Raw genomic sequence first — 19914 nt, forward strand, 5'->3', positions numbered from 1 at the left:
GAGTTTTTCCGACACGGAAAGAAGAAACATACACACACAAACCAGTCTTATCATAAGCCTGGCAGAGTGGCTCGGGGTGGAAAAATTCCATAACTGAGACGCAGATGGAGGAGGTGCCACTAAACCGCCGGAAAACAAGCCCCACCCACCCCCACCCTACACGGTAACACGGTTCCAGGAGGCCTCAGATCCCTGCTCACGTTCCCACTCTGGTTTGCCCTTCTTGTTCCCAAGCACTGTCATCAAGCACCTAGATGATCACCACGGGAGCAATGGAGTTGGGTGACACACAGAAAGCCCATCCCCCCCTGAGAGTGAAGATGGTGACCTACCTGCCCTCATCCTGGTCAGTTACCAGCACCCGAAGGCAGGAAATCCACCCAGCAGCTTCGGAGGGGTACCTGAGTCCTAAATGGAGTTCCCAACCCCATCCCACCTCTACCCAGCTCCAGCATGCCTTCGGGCACCTTCTATTCTCTCGAGATCAAACAGTTCCCTCATCTCCCCCTCCCTGGGTGCAGGGGCCCTGTCTTGAAGGGCTATTAAGAGATACATCCTGGGGGGGCGCCTACAACTGAGTTCATTTCACTAAACATTTAATGAGCACCTAGTTGCCCTGCACTGTGGGATCAGGTAGACCAACAAGATCCAAGTGAGGGAGGCAAAAATGTAAAAACTTCATCATGACATGTTAGGGTGATGTGAATGCTAAAGGCACAAGCAACCTGCTGCCATCTTTCCCAGGAGAAAGAGCAATGGATCAGGTCTGGGTGACCCTGCAAAGGCTCTGCCGAGGACCTGGTATTTGAACTAGACTTTGAAAGTGGAACAGATTTCAATAGAGAGAAAGAAATAGGAAAAGATTTTGCTGATGCTTCCAACAGCTCCTGCAAAGTGAGATCAGAGATTTTCAAACACAGCGCCCTCCCCTCTTTTTTATTTCCAAACCACACCAGCTGGGCAGGGCAAAGGCAAAATCACTGTTTTGAGTCCAGACTGTGGCACCTTTGGGGGCCAGTCACATACCTTCTCTGAGCCTCAGTTTTCTCATCTGGAAAATAGGAACGTCAGCCACTTCACAGAGTTGTCAAGACAATTCAGCCAAATCATTCAAGCCAAAAGTACCTGCCGCACAGTAGGTATTTGATGGTGTTTCCTGAGTGAATATAGAAGCATATAGCATTTTACAAGGGAATTTCACAAACATTTTAATTCTGCGACAACGTTTTGTCACATTTCCTGTTCACAGTCTAGCAATGGAAGGTACTACCCACTTTCTGGGGAGGCCGGGGACTGTAGGCAACAAGCTGCCCAGGAAGGGAAGGAAGCCGCCTAGAGCACTGTCAAGGGTCAGAGCGTTCTTCCTCAGATGTCTAGGACGGGGCTCACACCATCCCAACTACCCACTGCCTTGGTCCCATTTTCAAAGTGTGGTCTGTGAGTGATGTTAATCAGACTTGCATAAAATACAAGCCAATAACCAGACTTACTGAATTGACCTCTGGAGGGGAGGGTCTAGGAGATACACATTTGGAACAAACTCATGCTCGTAAAGCTTGAGAAAGTGTGGGGAATGTTGCGCCTGCTGGTCCTTCAGCCTGGACCACACTTGCTCAGGCAGATGAAGGGCTTACTCCATTCAGGTCTGTGTTTAACGTCCACTCCTCAGTGAGGCCCTTCCTGACCCGCAGTCTCATACAGCCGTCCCCGTGACCTTCTGTCCCTCACCGTGCTTTGCTCTCCATCATGGTGCACACGACCTGATGCTATGTTACACTTACGTTTCTGTGTTTGTTATCTGACTCTCCCACTAAAATGTAAGCTTCAAGAACATGGCCAGCTCACTGTTGCACTGTTAGTGCCTAGAACCGCACCTGAGAAATAGTGGGTACTTGATAATTACCTGGTAAATGAATAATTCTTCTGTGCCCTTCGAGACTGCAGTGAGGGTGCTTTAGTGCTGTTTGCCAAATATTTCCAGCTCTTTGCCCATTCTGACACGTGGAAGGAACGCACATCCGGCTCCCCTTGTGTAGGGTGGTCTCTAGAACTAGTTCTGGCTGATGAGTTGTGAGCAGAAGTGACTGGAGCTTTTCCATGCTGGGGTAGGCGCCTCTGGGCTCTCTCGGTTTCCCTCTGGTTTGGCGATGGGCAACATCCAACATGGTGGCTGCTAGGTCCCCCAGTAACTTTGATGAACAAAGTGTCCCTGCCAACAGGCAAAGGGCATATAATGTGAGAAAGATGTCTCTGGATGAAAGGCGCTGAGATCTGGGGGGTGTTTATTACCGCAGCGTAACCTAACCTGTCCTGACAGGTCCAGTGATCCCGTGCAGACAGTGGTACTGTCAGAATCACTGGGAGGTCCCTAAATGCTTCGGGGACTCCAGGCGACTTCAAATGCCTTCAAAGCCAAACAAACCCAGAAAACTTCCCCTCGGAAAGTCAGGCCACATTCTGCCCTTCCCTTTTCCTTCCTGCTAGGGAGCTCACTGGGGGTTAGGGACAGTCTTGAAGAGACTCACCCAATGAGGGAACTGTCTGATGGCCTCTGGGACCACCTCTGAAGTGACCTCACACACTGACCACATGCTCAAATTCACTGTCATCATCCTTCCCTTTGGTCAAAAATAAGAACAGCACACCCACTCTTTTGGGAGTGAGTCACCAACAGAAAAAAATCAATGGCTCTGAGCAAGAGGATCTGCTAACAAGGGGAAAAAACTCCCAGTAGAGGTGTTTCAGCAGATGCTGTGTTCTCACCTTTGCGGCCTGCATGACCAGAGGCTGATCCAAACAATTTTGAAGTTCAAGCAGCAGACACTACCCCAGGCATGGTCCTGACCCTACAGTGTGACTAGTGTTTATTTAGTACTCCTTCCCTGGGGAAAGAGGAAAGAGTTGCACGCATGCGTGTGCGTGTGTGTATGTGTGTTTGTGTGTGTTGTGGGAGAGGATGTGTTTTGGGGGAAGTAGGGGACTAGGCTGCGAAAGGTGACATCAGAAGAGGCAAGTCCCAGACAGAGCCTCCTGCTGGAGTTTGGGAGAGGGAGCTGCCTCTTTTGACCTCAATTTCTTGGCTTATGAGATGAACCTTAAGATAAACTTGATAAACATTTTCGATTGGTTCCATGAAGTTATGTTATCTCCATCTGCATCTCCATTCCCATTCCAGAAGCCAGTGTAGGGCCCTGACCCTGCCGGATCTCCTCCTCCACTTCAGTGCTGAGAGAACTCCCCACCCACCATTCCTCCTAATCAGAGCTGGAGCAAGAAAACAAAACCAGAGCATTTTTCTACACAGCTTAGGCGACTGGGAAAAGGAGTTTATGCCTGATTTTTCTAGATGGTCCTCAGTTTCCCAGGGCCAAAGGAGACACTCATCCCAGAAGCCTCTCCATCCTGGGAATCTGGTCTGGGCTGCCCAGACTCATGCGGGAAGGTGGGGGAGGGAGATGAAGGACAGAGATGGTGATTGTGTGCTATTATTCCACAAATGGCATTTCAAAACTGGCCTTCCAGTGATGTACTCTTTGCCAGGTCTCTTCCTCTTGCCACACTAAGCTGTCGCCAGAGCTCAGGCTTGGTGCACACCCTGCTCCTCACCCAGCCCTCTGCCCTCCCAGAGTTGGAGGGAGTGATCTCTGAACAAGTCGCAAACTTGTGGAGATGGATGGATAACAGAGGACAGATACAAGCAAATATGTATATGCAATACAGGTTTCTGCAACAACCCTGAGAGAATTGCTTGCAGAAAAAGTAGGAGAGATGGGAATAAGAGACCACAAAGGCAAATTATGGTTTCCTTTTCAAATATTCAGCAGAAAGCTTTGTGGGATAGAGCCCCCATTAGGTTTTTCTCAGTCATGTCCCACTGAACTTCACCTGTTCTGTGGGGTGGGCGGAGAATGGAGAAGTTCATTCTCTTATCACTACCTTAGATCTAAAGTAGTGGGTCCTTGGACCAGCAACATCAACATTGCCTGGGAACTTAAAAATGCAAAAATCTCAAACCCCAGCCCCAGACAAACTGACTCAGAAACTCTGGGGGTGGAGCCGAGTAATCTGTGATTTAACAAGCCCTCCAGGTAATTGCGATGCATGGCAACATTTGAAAACCACTGATGTAGGGAAAGCAAGGGTCAGACAGGGGAGAGGAAAGGTGGAGGAGGGGAGCAGCGGGGTGGCTCCCACTCCCGCTCTCCCATCTTAACTCCTGCTTTGTAGCACTGTGGTGTTGGCTCCTGTGGGTCGCTCCTCCCATGCATCCAGAAGCCACCTCATAAGGTGAGACGCTCCAGCCTCTGGTAGACGCAGGTACCAGAGGACTCTATATGGTTGCCACCACCTTGAGGGAGAAGTCATGGGCCAAAACAGGCTGGGAATTCCCTGGCCACTAGACTCTTGAAATTTTAGGAATTAGCTAAAAATTACCTCCAAGGGGAAATCAAAAAGGAAAAGTGAAGATTTCCCTAGGAGACACTAGGGGGAGACCCATCTCTGGCCTGGAAAGAGGAAGGAGCATGTCTGAGGTCTAGAAGAATTTAAGACTGTGAATTTCCAAAGTTGGTTTGCTGGTGATTTCTGCTAAATCAACCAACCCGAACCCCAAGTTTTAAGAGGACAGGCAGTGAGCATTGAGTTTGAGTGATGGAAATGGAGAGGATGGGAAAAAAGCATCTCCCCACTCCCAGACCAGTTTATTGTTAAGGAAACTGTAGAGGCCAGGGTCATACAACTGGTCTGTGACCGGACACACAGGTTCAAAGATCCAGCAGTCTCGTTTCCCCACGCACGAGAGATGTTCAGCACGGGCTACGTCATCTGCGGGACCCAGCGCTAAAAGAAAATGCCAGCCCTTTGTTCAAAAGTTATTATGACTTTCAAGGCCGTGATAGCAGAGCATTAAACTCGAGGGGAGGGGAGAGTTTATGAAGTCTGCCTTGGAGCTGATAGGAAGGGACCTCTGCTTGGCTTCCGTAGGTGAGGTGTCCATAGTAGATACAAAGTTGGGCTTTTGCGGGGAGGTGGGTGGCGGTGGTGGTATTTCCACAGTAATCACTAGAGCAGCTGTGGAGACAGGAGGATTTGACTTAGGAAGAAAAAGCCCTCCCAACCCACGAGGCGCTGGCGTGTTCTCCTAATCCAGGGCCCAGGATCACTAACCCCCACGTCTTCCAGGAAAGGAATATCCTGCCGGACAGGGAGGCTGAGAGAGGGGAAATCCAACAAGAGTGAAAGTGGCGCGCGGACAGCCTCGCTCGCCGCGGAGGCGGCTTCTCGCCATCAGCATCGGAAGCGTCCCCGCCGCGCGTCCCTCCGCGTCACGGGACTCTGCTGCGGGCGCATGAGCTGGGGCCGGGCATCCCCGACCCACGCCTGGCTCGGCTCGCAGAGGAGCGGCGGGCGGCGGGCCGCTGCGATCCGGAGAGTGGAAGCGCAAAGGGGTACATTCCTCTGGTCGGCGTGAAAACCAGGAGGGTGGCGGGCAGACACTGAGCCTGTGGACATCTCCCTAGACCCCATCCTCAGCTAGTTCCTAAGCCCTTCCCTCCGGCCCGTTCCCTCACCTGGACGTGTTGGGGTGCGGGTGGGCGGGGGGTAGGAATCTGGTGTCGGGAGAAATGATAGGAGAGGGAAAGAGGCAGGACTGCAGGCAGGCAGGCGGCCCCCTACAAAATGCCTCTTCTGAGTTGTCCTGAATAAAGCCTTTCCCATACGCAGTCCTTCAGCTGCCCCAGCTTCCCGAAGACGTCCCTAAACCCACACTCGCTCAGGCGCCCCCCACCGCCTCCCCTGACGCTGTGTCGGTCGGTGATTCCCTCGGGTCGTCCTTCCTGCCTCTCCGGAGTCTCCCCGCCCCCGCCCCGCCCTGCAGGCTGCGGTCCCTTTAAAGGCGCGCTCGTCTGGGGCCGCCCTTCTCTCGAGGCGGACTCGGGAGGAGCGCCACCGCAGAGAGCCGCCGCCACTAGCCCGGCATGGCCATGGCGTCCCCGGCCATCGGGCAGCGCCCGTACCGCCTACTCTTGGACCCAGAACCGCCGCGCTATCTGCAGAGCCTGAGCGGTCCCGAGCCGCCGCCGCCGCCGCCGGCGCCCCCGGGCCGCTCCTCGCGCCGCTGCGCCCCAGCGCCCGTCTCCACTGCGCCCGGGGCGCATGAGGGGCGCGGCGCCCGGAGGGCTGCCCGGGGGGAAGCGGAGCCCCAGCCTCGGGCCTCCCGACCCGCTCGCCCTCTCCGGCCTGGTCTGCAGCAGAGACTGCGGCGGCGGCCTGGAGCGCCCCGGCCCCGCGACGTGAGGAGCATCTTCGAGCAGCCGCAGGATCCCCGCGTCCCGGCGGAGCGAGGCGAGGGGCACTGCTTCGCCGAACTGGCGCTGCGGAGCGGCCGGGGCTGGTGTGACCTGTGCGGCCGAGAGGTGCTGCGGCAGGCGCTGCGCTGCGCTAGTGAGTGTGAGGGCAGGGGAGGGGCGCGCGGGCAGACCGCAGTCCACGGGCGGGCAGCCACGAGGCGGCCGGGGCGGGCAGAGACGGGGCATTGCCCTCTCTGGCTCCGGGGGACACCTGGACTTTACCTGGGGGAAATAAGCCCTGAAAACACTCTGCTCCTTAGTTTCCTGTCCGGTGTCCTTTAGTGACTGCCTACTGCCCAGGTATGGTTATGCCGTACTTAACATAGCTCTTCCCCTGATAGGTGCACGCCTCGCCCTTGCCCGGACACACGCATACCACACCGACACATGCACGCAGGTTGGGGTTGATGGCTGAAGCTACAAGGTCATTCTGGTGTCTCCTGTGCACCCTCTTGCTTTTGTTATAGGTTCTTGAGAGTGGGTGGTGGGGCTGGTGGTGAGGCTGGTGAGATGACCGTTTGACCCGTGCTTAGGGTTATTGGCAAAATGGCTTATTTGTCCGCCCACCGTACAGGCCCATGGTACGTGCCTGCCTATGGTACACCCCTCCTCCAGGGTGACCTGTTGGGACAGGAAGGAGTCCTGGTTAGGCTTTGGATGGAAACAGGCTGTGAGGTTAGAGAGCCTGACCCTGGACCTGTGCCCCCTCTTGCCTTCCACCTCTGGCACCTCAGACCTTTGGACTCTGCTCTAATGTTTGGCTGTGCCTTGCCTCCTCCCCTTCCTCCTCCTGGGTTACTGCACCAGCTATCATGCTCCAAAATTACCCAACTACCTGCCCTGTCCCTTCCTCCCTAGAGCTCTCAGGTCCCTCCAACCTCTGCTTGAAACAGACTCTTCTCAAAACGGGACTATAAAACACTGGGCACCCAGTGTCAAAGATTGCCTAGCAAATTTGCAGTCTTCTCAGAGGTTTATTATTTTTCTCTTCCAACAGTTAGATGTTTGTATTTCTTTAATGGATGTCCTCTTCCCACCCCCATATTTGCTCTTGCCATGCTTGGCAGAGGCTAGCCATACCCCTGTGTTTACGTGTTTACATAGTTCAGGTATCTGAAGCACACAGCACAGACAATGGCACAACCTCTAGCAAGCATCTCTGGAAATGGCTTGTGGTTTGCATCTTTCAGCAAAAGCCCTTCCCACATGACAGCAGCCCCACATCTCCCATCCAGCTGCAGCAATGGACAGCAGCAGTACATGCATGTCAGGAAAAGCCTACCTTGCCTCTTTCTGCAGTCCACAGCCAAGGCTCTGCCGTGTGCCTCCCACTGCAGTTGGCTTCGGGGAAGGAGGGCTCAGGCTCTAAGCCAGGGTCAAGTGGAAGGGGAAGATTGGAGGGGGAAGTGGGTGCTGCTCCCACCATCATCAGAACTCAGTTCAGGTGCTAATTAAAAAGCAAAGAGCAAAAGTTATAGAGGTGTGTGATGTGGCTGGAGGGCTGCTGTCACTTGGTAAGTGTCCCTGACCTTCAGTTGAATCAAATGCAACTTTCCCACAGGTGTGTTGGCAGCTTTTGCCCTCTCAAAGGTCCTGGGGTACTTGACTGCATCCACGAGCCCTATAAACACAGGGAGAGGCGGTATCCTCACTGTAATGGGTTTTATTGTACTGGAATCCTGGGAAATTTACTTCACTGGAATTCTAGTTTGTATCAAGACATTGGGGGACTAAATCAGTTGTTGAACGTTTTGCATATAGCTTTATGATTTTGAGGGGTGCTGTTGATAATGGTGTGTGTGTTTGTATATGTATATGGGCGATACTCCATGAGTAAATGAATTTATGTTCACTTCACATTAGAATTATTTCCTGTGATTAATTCATAAATTGTTTCTGGTAGCAGGAAGCCCCAGGTGCACGGCCATTTCCTCTGATTTTGTGTGTGACTTGGTGGCCCTCGGCAAGGTGGTTTAATACCGGCCAGAGCTGTTTGAACACCAGCAAGGGAGCAGAGTTGGAATCAAGGGGTGATGGAGAGGAATCTCTGTTTGCTGTTATTAATATTTAACTGACTGTGGACCTGTGGCTGGATGGGGACAGTTGAGAAATGTCCTGATGGCTGGCAGGTAGAGACAAGCAGGCCAGACTCAGCAGTCATCTTTCTTTTAGTTGAAGTTCTAATTCCATGGGGTTGGAGTTGGTTTGTTTTATCTTTGTTTTGAAAAGCAAGGATCAGAAACATGACTTTTTAAAGGCAATACTATGCAGTAACTAAGAGAACAGCCTGGAACCAGAAGACCTCGGTTTGAATCCTGACTCTGCCACTTCGTCTCTGTGTGACCTTGGGCATCTCTGTGTTCCGCGTCCTTGTTTTTTTTTAAAAAAAAAATGGAATAATAACATGACCTTCTCCATGGTGTTAATGTGAGAATTAAATGAATGAATGAATGCATGTAAAGTGCTTAGAACAGTGCCTGGCAGAATGCAGTATAAATGTTTAGTGCAATTTGAGTGTTATTATTATCCACTCCCACACAACAGCTGTAACAATTTGTCTGGGCTCCTGACCCTTCTTAGGATCACCTTTCCAAGCAGTGAGTGCAGTTTTCAAACTCTGGTTGCTGAGCTGAGTGGGAAAGAGGGTGCCACGAGCATCCCAGGAGGTGCAGTGTTAATCGTCCTGTGGCAGTGCCGCTCCTGCTGGCCATGGCTGAGGTGCATCCTCACAGGAGGCCGGTGGCTGAGAGGTCACCAAGACCCTGGCGCCTTGTCTGTGTACCCCTTGCCCCCAGCACAGAGCACAGTCTCAGTAAGCAGTGGTTGATGAAGGTGGTGGCCTGTTTTTCTGATTAAAACACCCTGCTCTTGGCAATAAGCAGAAGGGCAGTGGGAATGTGAATGACATCTGAGCAGGAGGCTGACACTGGGTGGGAGCCATGTTGGCAAAATGGGCTTTTAATAAGGCAGGCTTTTAGAAAACTGTCTTCTCACTGTCTGCATACCTTTTTAGTGAAAATTCCTCTAAGTTAAGCTTAGCCCTACTTCAAAGTCTGTAACTGAACTCTGGTTAATGCTGGATTTGCCAACAGGAAATGTTCAAAGTTAATGTTAATTTCTAGGATTAAAGAAATCATGTTTGTTAGATAGAGAAGGAAACCCAGTGGAGATTGGGAGGGAGAGGGAGATTTTATGCGTGTGTATGTGTGTGTGTGTTTGTGTGTATTGGGGTGGGGGCGGTGGTAGTGGTGAGAATCCATTTCTAGCATTTTAGGAAGAAATGGTCAACAGCAACCAACTTGGGAAACTTGTGGGCTGCCCTTTGGCTTTGTTCTCAGGGAATGTCCCTTACAGAGTGCGGACACTTTCTCCTATAGAAGGCACGTGGAATTGACCTTTTACCTTTCATCTTGTTTTGGTGGATGTGTTAGCTATCCTGGATCAGGGAATGGTCTGGAAAATAGGGAATCCTCCACATCCCAACTCAGATTCAACAACAGATGCTTGGACATGCTTTGCACATTGCTAGTGAGTGTCTGTTCCTGGAGCTGGTCCTCTTTGGAGGGGATGCTGTTCAGAGCTATGAGGTGTTACGTAATTGGGATTATAGGTTGAAAGGGGGGGCCTGGGGCTCATCGTCCTGGCCTCCCCCTCCTGTGAGAGACTTGAATTATGTTGTGAGTATGAGGTGTTTGCCATGGAGCCTGCAGGGAGGGGGACGGCAGCCCCATGTCCGGCTTTTCTAGCCCTGTCTTATCACTGCATTAATGGTCCAGCTTAACCCACGTCTCTGCACAGACTGGAGCCACCCCTGTGACAGCCACAAGATCCTGCAGACCCATCCCTTTCCATGAGTTCTTCATGGAGGAGGTCACTGGGACATTGCATCTCCCTAGAGCAGACCCAGGAACCTTGGGCACGTGGGAAATGTCTTATTTGTCCAGGACACCCAGCAGCACTGACGTACATGGCCTGAGCATCTTCATTGATTTAGGCCCATGTTTGGCTTTGGAGATTAGGAAACTAAGCCCTGGAAATGGACATTTTGTTGTTAGGGATAATGGAATCCCCCATCTCCAGCCCCTCCCCTGCCCCTGGCTCCGGCTGAGGTCTTCTTGGGAAAAGTCCTAGTGGCGTGTGTGGGGAGGGGCATGGGGGCACAGAGAAAGGACCAGGGATGCTTTGAGAGAGGCCATCTGAGATCCCCAAGCCATAGCCTCTGTTTCCTTTCCTCCCTGCTTCCTATATTTTCACAAGATGAAAGTGAAAGGATTAAATGTGGGTTTAGTTTTTGCCCCCTATTCATCAGAGCATAACATTTTCTGATTATAGAGTAAGAGGGGCTTGAATCCCAGGTACAGTCAAAAATGATTAATACCACTTGTCTGCCAGCCTCATTAGACTTGGTAATGAACATGTGTGTTCTCCTGCAGATCCTGCAGACTTATTAGGTGGAAGTGAATTGGCATCTCCCCTCAGCACGGCCGGTTTGATTCTGGGATCCTCTCTCTCCTCCCCAAGTTTACCAGTGAATTCAGCCCGTGCCAAGCTTGGCAGGTAGGCCCTGAGTGACAGGGAAAAGACGGCCCGTAGCCCAGCCCCAGGGCCCTGCCTGGCTGGTGAGGTGACCCGCCTGCCTCAAGAAGCCAGCGCCAGTGTGGGAAGTGCGTGGGGACAGGGGACAGAGGCTCAGGAGGGCAGCTGAGACCCAGGGCAGCCCAGCTCTGAGAATGAGCACAGGAAAAATTCTTCGCAGGTCCATGATGGTAACTTTTCCCAAAGTATTTCCATGCTGCTGCCACACTCCTCCTTGGAATAGCTTCATGAGGTCAGTGAGGGGAGGCTCCTGCCGGGGTCTCATGTGGAGAGGAATCGCCCCATCTGTCTGTCCGTCCATCCGTCTGGCTGGGGGCAGGGAAGGTTAGAAGGGCAAACCCAACTGGCCTAGAAGGCCTGGGGCCATCTCCGCCTGTCAAGTCATTTCCCTCCTTGGGACCATGCCCAGCACCTCTGGGTCAGAGGCAGCCCCCAGTGGGGAGGCGATGGGAACCTCCAGGCTTTTGCTCCCCAGCTGCTCTCCCACAGAGCCCTCGCTGGCTCCCCACTCCCTCCCTCGCTTCTCAGTCTCCCCTAGTACTATTAAGGCTGATGAGGAAGCTGTAAACACTCTCTGGCCTCATTAGAGGTCCTTTCTCTTCGCATTCCTCAGACGACTAGGTGACTAGGTGAGTCTTCCGGGCAGGTAAGTATTGTGGGCATGCGCAGCACGCAGGCAGACCGCTCCCCGCTCCTCCTACCCCGGCTTCCATCAGCACCAGCCCCTGCTGTCTCTTCGCCCACCATGTACTTACAAATCCCATTGACAAGATGCTTTTGGCCTCTCCAAGGTGCCTCATTCATCTGTCTCGACTCCACCACCCACTCTTCCCGCCTGCCCTGTCCTGGCTTTCCCTGTCTGGGTCGCGAAGCGCTGGGGGCAGCTGTCGCTGGGATGGGAGCCCGGACTGGGGAGATGGTTGTGCATTTAGTCACTTCGGGGTTTTTTCCAAGAGTTTTGGCAAGCTTCTTTCTACATGTTCACAGCCGGATCTCGGGGTTGGGAGGGGAGCACAGCCAGCTTTTAGGCTTTGGAGAAAAAGCAAGGAGACCGAGGTGATGTCAGACAGGGCAGCAGGCTCGGTTTCCTGGGGGCACTGGTTTAAGTGGAATAAAATCGGGTGCTGGGGAGTAGTCATGGGGAGCCCTGCCCCATGGTCAAAACTTGACTCAGACCTAAGGGGTGATATCTGGATGTTCTCCGAGGCACCCCGCCACCATGCCGAGGAGATGCGAGCGGGACCTGGTAGACCCCAAGAGCTCTCCATGCTGTGGTGTTGGCCCAAAGCGGCCGCCAAGTTCATGCAGGGCCTGTTCTAGCCTGCCTCTGGTTCCTGGCACAGAGAACATTCTTGAAGATACACCCACAGGGAAAGCTGTGACGTTTGGTCCTTTCGTTGCCTTTTTTGGAGAGGATGGAGGAAGAGCAGCCGGGGTCTCTCCTGGCACAGCAGCCATGAGCCTAACCTCCTGGTGGGAAATGCTCTGCCCTGGCTGAGGGGTCTGTGACCCTGGCTACAGCACATCCCAAATTTTCTCCGGGAGTTTCCTACCTGCCCCTACTGCCCTGGCCTCATTGAGGGCATCGGGAGGGGAGGCATGAGCTGACACTGTGGTGAGGGTTCGTAAGAAGGGTGGTATTAGAAAATCCAGTCTGTTCATTCCTGTGTGTCACTGGGCAAGCAGGCAGGTGGCCGGGAATGTCATTCACCTGTGAGCGCAGTGGGGCTGGGTCATGTTTGCTCTTCAGTGGAGGCCTGCACGCCACCTTCTGCTCCCCCTCCCTGTTTCTTGAACAAACATTTCCGAGGCAGAGCAGATCTCACCCAGACGTCTGCAGTGGCCGTTGACTAGGACCGCTAGAATACGTGAGAGCATGGCTTACATGAACCTTCCAGAAATCAGACCACAGGTTCACAAAAGCCTGAAAGAAGTATGATGTTCTCTGCCTATTTTTTTTTTTTAAATCCTTTAATGTGTTGTTTCTACTGGATGCTGGATCTGGTAAAGAATGGTCACTGTGTTTGCTGAAGATACAAATTGATACTCTATGAACCTGCTAAGATAGAAAATATTCACATGGATCAAGAAGGGCTGAGAATGGCCAAGACACTGTAGGAGCAGCAATAACTATTATCTCAGAGCTGATGTGGCTGGATCTAAAGGACTTTCTTGTGTCCCAGCTCTGCTGAGCCCGGCAGTACCCTTGCGAGGTAGGCAGGGCTGGTTGAATCATGACCATCTCACGGATGAGGAAACACAGCATTCAGTGAGGCAATGACTTCTGTAAGATGACCCAGATCATTAGCAGCAAAACCAGCACCAGAACCCAACGTAGCATTTTGCCCTATGAGCTGATGTCACTGAATGTGCGAGTTAGTGGAGTTTCATCATTCATCTGCCTCCCTTCTGCCAGTGAATGCTGAAGTGTCCATAAAAAGAGATACAGAAAAAGAGGAGGGTGAGCCAAGGGGCAGGAAAGCCGTGTGCAGGCTAGACGATCAGCCAGTGCCTGGATAATTGAGAGTTGGCGGCACTTCAGCCTATTTTCAGCGTTTGGTTTCTAAGTCGATTTTCAGCATGTCTGCACTATGAGGTCTTTAAACAGAAGGTGAAGTTTTTTCTAAATGCCAAGATAAAAGGAACCAGTGAGTCTCTCCCCACCCCACCCCACCCCCATTGGTATTAGGTTGAAGGAAATGCAAGTTGAAGACCTTTTCCTGTTCCATGTCCACACCTTGCCATGACCCAAGGTCAAAGTTCATAACACGGGACTAACCAAGAGCCAAAGAGAAGTTAGGTTGTGTCTCAGAGGGGACAGCTACGGGGAAGAAGAGTTGGACTGGGACTGGAAAATAAACTGAGGTTTGCATAATGGACCTCCGGCTCTGTCCCAGGCAGTGGTGTGGCTGCTTGGGGAACAGAAAATCTAGGGGAACCCCCTCCACACTCCTACCCCACCTCTGACTGTCTGTGTCTCCAAGTCAGGCTCACATTTGGGGATCATCTCTTACTTTCCTTGCTGACTTGGAGGGAGCTATTTTTTCCATCCAAATCAAATGCAAGCTGGAGGTTTTGTGGTTTCTGCTGAAACAATTATGTCGTTTCTGCAACTGAGGAAAGTATTAAAAATCAAAAAAAAAAAAAAAACCCTCAGAGATGCCTTAGTATTCAAATGGAACAAAGGATTCCAGCTGTAACTTGAGAGTTTTTAGAAAAAGCGTTGAGGAGATAGTATGTAAATGTCTGTCTAGTGATGAATGTTTTTAAAAGAAATCTGGAGGGACCTTTATATGAATAGATTATTTCAGAGAATATGTTGTATCGCTTAAGATGGTGAAGGCTGTTTCTTCAAATGATGTTGGCCTTGGCTGGACTCTGTCTTCAGCCTGGAAGTTATTGGGTTGATGCAGCAAGAGGTCATGGTGGGCATTCCCCTGCCTCCAGATTGTGTTCCTCCTACACTATACCTACAGTAGACAATCTTTCCAAGTTTTCAGAAGGTCAGGAGTGAAGATTCTAGAACCTCCCAAAACCCCATCCAGAGTCTCTGCCAGTTCTTTCCTGCTGGCTTCCCCAGTGGCTTAGCCTGTCCCCCAGAACAGCTCTGTGATGAGGAAAAGGAGAAGTGAGATCAGTATATCCTTGAGCCCAAGGGGGACATTCGGGAGGGATTTCCCCCCGTTGCACATGACTCATGATTAAAAATTCCCCCAGCATGTGCCTGTCCTCTGAGCACAGACATGGGAATGCCGCCATTGCCTGCACTGAGCCAGGCGGGAGTTCCTGGGCCCTCGTTGAAGATCTCGTGTCCCAGTGGGGCAGGGAACGTGGGCTCCCAACCTCACACGACGGCCCCCAGTGTCATTTCAGGACCTGGACTCACTTATGAGCCTCATCTGTGCTGAGCTGCCCAGTTCACTGGAGGAGCACAGCGAAGCCTGCTGACAGCCCAGTCCCCCAAGGAAGCATTAGGGAGACAGATCCAGTGGCCCGGCCCAAGGAAGGAGGCGTTCGGGGGCATTTCTGTGTTAAATAGATGATTTATAAACAATGTGCTTTATTGTTATTGCACCACAGAGGCCCTCAGCCACAGGGGGTGATCAGGTGGGGCCACCAGGTCAGATGTCCTGTGAGAGGGCAGGTGATAGGGAACCCTATGTGGAAGGTCAAGTGCAGCTTGGGTTGGTTTTACCATTTTCTTCTCTAAGTGGCCCGAGGGCCTGGCCTCTGGGAGAGGCTACTCAATGTTCTCCGAGGCCTGAAGAGGAACCACAGCTCAAAGGGGTGGGAGCAGGTCGGTGGCTACAGAAACTAACATCTGAACTCAGGAGTGTCCGCCACCCGGACCCGACACTAGGTGACCAGTGTGCAGAGATGTAAATGCAGCTTTATTTCTGCCCGAGGCCTCTGGGGGACGTTTCCTCTGGTTATAGGGCAGCGCCCTCCTTCATCTGAAGCTGGCCCCCACTGGCGGTTGGCAGATGAGTTCTGGAACCTCTGGGCGGTGCAGGGGGGCAGACATCCTCTCCAGTGGCTTTCCTGGAAGACTTTGCTGCCTGTGCACTGCCAGCCACCCTTCTCGGCCTGGGTAACAGGGCCTCTGGGAACTTCCCCACCAGGACTTGGATGGTTGCTTCTGTGAGTCACTGTTGAGGGGACATCCTGTGAGCACCATTTTAGGGCAAGAGAACATTTCTGCCCTCTTCATGAGAGACCTGATTCTTTTCTTCTTTTCTCTGTCTTCCTCCTGTGCCTCTTCTCTGCTCAGGTATCTGCTCTCAGATAAATGGTCTGACCGTCTTAAGGCAACACGGCTTCCTATGGGCACAGGCGGCTGAAAGCTCTTCCCCCGCCCCAGGCTTAGCGTGGGAGGATGCGAATTAGCCCGCTGGTCCCTTAGGAGCCTGTACAGCTGGTAAAGCGTTATTAATCCGACATCCCCAAAGAAATCCATTAACGAGCTCCTGGGCCGGACACACGTGAGGTAACCGATCACTTCTGTCGTGTTGAAAGTTTGGAGACATTGATTTTCAGACTCACAGGCGCTCCTGAGAAGTGAGGCCCAGGGCAGGCTCTTCCTGCAGCCTGTTTGGTGGGGGCATGTTTATCTTATCAAGCTAAAAGCCCCAGGAATAGAAAGTTTTCCACTGGGGGAGGTGGAGGGGATAGGACCTCAGCTGGGGAGGAGAAGGCATCTGTCAGGCTGCACTGGGGCCGTCCCGAGGTCCCAAGTGCCCGTGACTTCCTTTGGAGAAACAGGGAGGGAGGCTGGGCTGATCTGAGCAAAGCCAGGGTCACACAAGGCCCACAGTCCTCCCAGGGCCAGTGCCTCCCCCCTTCGTCGCTCCATTCCTGACGCCAGCTGAGAGAGAAGCTATTGATCTCCTGCGGGGGCCCGGAGCCCAGCCGGGATGACCGAGGGCCGGGCGGAGGAGGCGGCCTCTGCCTGCTTCGGCAGAGTCACCTCGCGACTCCAGCGGCTTTTCCGCAGGCTCCCTAAAAGCCACTTGGGACCAGTAAAGCTCCAGGCACAGCTGGCTCGAGGTAGGTCCCAGCCGCTCCGGCTGGGAGCATTCGAGGGGGCTCAAGGGGGCTTGGGTTCAGAGGCCAGGCCTCGTGGCCTTTTCCATGGGGAAGGCAGTGCAGGAACCTCTGGCAGCCTGGTATTTAATGCTGAGCTCAGCATCACTCCTTGCCCTACTCTGACTCCCCAGGACTGAAACTCACTAAACCTTTAGGTGGTTTTGGTGGAACTTCAGAGGTCCGTGTTGGCCGTGGGTTTTAGCGGCCTCTCCTTGGTTGAGAATTAGGGCCAAGCAGTCATTCTGATCTGGTCCCTGAGCCGGCAGCACATGGATGGGCAACTTGAGTGACCACCTGTGTCCATTCTGCCCATCCTGTAGCTCCCGGGAGTGTCTGACCTTGCCAAGCTGCAGGGTCTGCCTTCCGAGGACCCCAGCGCAGCAAATTTTCCTAGGCAAAGTCTTCTCACCTGCATGGTTGGTGGAGGTGGCTATGGGGCCACCGCAAGCAGGCAGTGTGGGGCTGGAGGCTGCTGGGTGGAACACAGCTGGACGGAACCCCCAGTCTCACGCAGTGACTGGGCTGCAGCTTCCTTCCCTGAGCGCTCATTGGGGTGAGAACAGTCCTTGTCTCAGGAGGGATAATGGGACAGTGTAGGGTAAGTGAAAGGTGAGGAGGAGAGACAATTGCGATTCAAATTTTCATAGCATCTTAGGTCATCTACTCCATTTTTTTCAAATGAAGGAGGCTGAGGCCAGTGAAAGTTGGTGGCAGCTTCAGGACCGGGATTTCGGGCACCTGCCTTCCAACCTAGCGTTCTTCCTGTTGTATCAAACTATTTACAGCATCTTATATTCCTGCAGCTCTTTTCTGCTAAAGACCCAGGGCATTTATGTCTGTCTGTTTGTTTGGGGGGGTTTATTTATTTTAAGTATCATTTATTCCCTCCAGATCCCTGCACGGTGGGAATGGGAATGCGTTATTCTATGTCACAGATAAAGTGGCCCAGAGGAGTCAGGCCCCTGGCAGTGTCAGAGCTGCACACAGACCTGGAGCCCCTCATTCCTGGATTCTCCTCACCTCACTGACCTCTAGCTGCCTCTCTTTGGTGGCTGGATATCTGGAGCGCATCAGCTTTCCTTGGGCCCCCGCCCCCTTTCCCTCCAGGCTGTTCTCATACATTCAGGATAGGTGGGCATCTGGGTGGGACCCAACACTGGGTCTTAGGGATGGAACTAAACTGAAAAGTCATCGCTGGGCTAGGTTTATGAAAGCAGAATTTAAAAGACAATATGCTCCTAATTTTGGAAAATAAATTTTTTTCTGATTAAGGTTTTACCTCTTGAAAAGTGAGAATTTTAATCCCACTAGATCCAGTCCCCATTTGGAGACAAATACTCTTTAGCCAGCCTGAATAATTTATCCTCATCAATAGCCTGATACATACTGTGACCCTCACATATGAGAGACTGGGGTCTCACAGCTGGAGACTGAGTTCCTCCATTTCAGTGTTCACTCGTGTCTTCACATCCATCCTCTCCCCACCATCCCCCCCGCCCCTGCTTAAAAATTACTAACAGATCATTTCCTTGCTCCTTTGCCAAGGAGTTATAGATTTAATAAAATCGATCAGGCCTGGAGTGGCAGCATTAAGGTCAGGGCAAATACTGCCCTGCATCTCCTGCTCGTTTAACTTGTGTTTGCATTTGGATTGAATTGATTGGAAGAGGAGGGGCAAGACAGGATGCCCGAGGATGCTGGGAGTGGTAGACTGCGGACCGTGGGCTCTGGGATAGCTCCGCTGACTTGCACTCTGTGAGCAACCTGTAGTGTGGCATTTAAGAGAACGGGCTTGGAGCCAGGCCAACTCGAGTCTAGATTCCGGATGCCTGGTGGTAAAGTAATCATACAGATAAAGCTCTCTGAGCGTCAGTTCTTCCCCGTGTAAAATGGGGTGGAGAATCCCATCTCCAGCTGTTGTTATATGGGCTAAACTTGACATCGACATCGACCGGTTGACTTGATGCTGGTCACACAGCGGGGCCCTCACTGGCAACTGCTCCTAGGAGGACCTTAAATGGTGGTTCCCAGTGGGTCATCGGTGCAAGGCCCCCAGCACGCTGTCTGCTCTTCCATCACACCTGGGCCAAGGTGGGCTGCCCACATCTCAGTGAAAGAGATCTGGTTTGAAGGTTGCCCAGGCAGAAGGAGAGGAGGGGCACGAAACTCTTAAATACAGTCTCTGGAAAAATACCTATCGCCGAGTTTACCACCCCATTTAATTAACAGGCAGGGCTGGATTAGCCCACCGGGCATCATTAGGAGCTAAGCATGCGTGTTGCCAAGGAGCAAGTCATACATCATTTTAAAAGGCTGCTCGGGGGTCAGCGGGACACCGGCCTGGCTCCGTGCAAAAGTCTCCGGTGGTCCTGGCTGCAGGGACACAGCTGTAAAGAAGCCTTTGTGTGTCTCCTGCAGAGAGAGCCTCAGATGTAATCTATTTACTTTCTCCTCTCAGCAAAAGTCTCCTTTCACCCTGTTGGTTGCTGTTCAGTTGGTGATTGGCACCCTGAATACAAGTGACACGAGAGCAGGTGTGGAAAAACCAGTTGGATGCAGCAGCCTGTTTGTCCCATAAAGGGCCGAACCTCTCTGCTCCTGGCCTCCCGTGACCTCCCGGCACTCAGATCGGGCGGGCGTACCTGTGCGCAGGCACCTGGGTGTGCGGTCACACCTGCACATCCGGCTCAGCCCATCTGCCACCCTGTGGCCTGCAGGCTCCCAGGCAGGACTTCTCGCAGAACTGTTTAGCTGTCTTTATCTTTGGCATCTGTGGAACTCTACCAAAAATACACTCAAGCTCAGCAAGAGGCGAGGCTGCCCTTTGCCCCTAATCAGAGATGGTGTTTGCTCTAAAAATGAAAGCAAAAACCCCCAAAAGCACTCCAGCTCCTCATTCCACTTCTGTCCCTCACTGCCCGGCTGACGTCCTTTCTCTACCAACTATCCAGTCTCCTCCGAGTGTCTCCTCAGGGGCCCCAGGGACAAGAGGAGGGGGCCCTGAGCGCTGGGGAGGGGGACCCCACCTGCTTTGTCTCTCCTGCACCCAGAGCAGAGTGACACATGCCTGGAGGAGGCAGGGGCCCCTCCTGAGCTGACCTGAGCCAAGAGGACATCTGGCATCTCTATACTGGCTTTGGATTTTGTGGGCTTGTTGCCGTTTGTTAAATTCCCTTAAACCCAACTGTCCACAGTGGTGTTTTTTTTTTTTTTAATTGAAGTATAGTCAGTTTACAATATTGTGTCAGCTTCTGGTGTACAGCATAATGTTTCAGTCATATATGTACACACATATTTTCCTTTTCATATTCTTTTTCATTAAAGGTTACTACAAGATGTTGAATATAGTTCCCCTGTGCTTTACAGAAGAAACTTGTTTATT

The 19914-nt window shown here is 52.4% G+C and overlaps 1 protein-coding gene across 1 annotated transcript in view; it reads left to right on the plus strand.

Moving 5' to 3' along the window:
• Nucleotides 1-5939: 5939 nt before the first annotated feature.
• Nucleotides 5940-19914, plus strand: part of RASSF5 (Ras association domain family member 5) — a 68846-nt gene continuing 54871 nt past the window's right edge. The window contains exon 1 of the mRNA XM_031438690.2: nt 5940-6444. Coding sequence (XP_031294550.2) covers nt 5979-6444 — 466 coding nt within the window. The 5' untranslated portion in view covers nt 5940-5978. The remainder of the gene's footprint in view (nt 6445-19914) is intronic.

The sequence above is a fragment of the Camelus dromedarius genome, chromosome 21, assembly GCF_036321535.1.
Source record: "Camelus dromedarius isolate mCamDro1 chromosome 21, mCamDro1.pat, whole genome shotgun sequence".
NCBI classification, from domain to species: Eukaryota; Metazoa; Chordata; class Mammalia; order Artiodactyla; family Camelidae; genus Camelus; species Camelus dromedarius.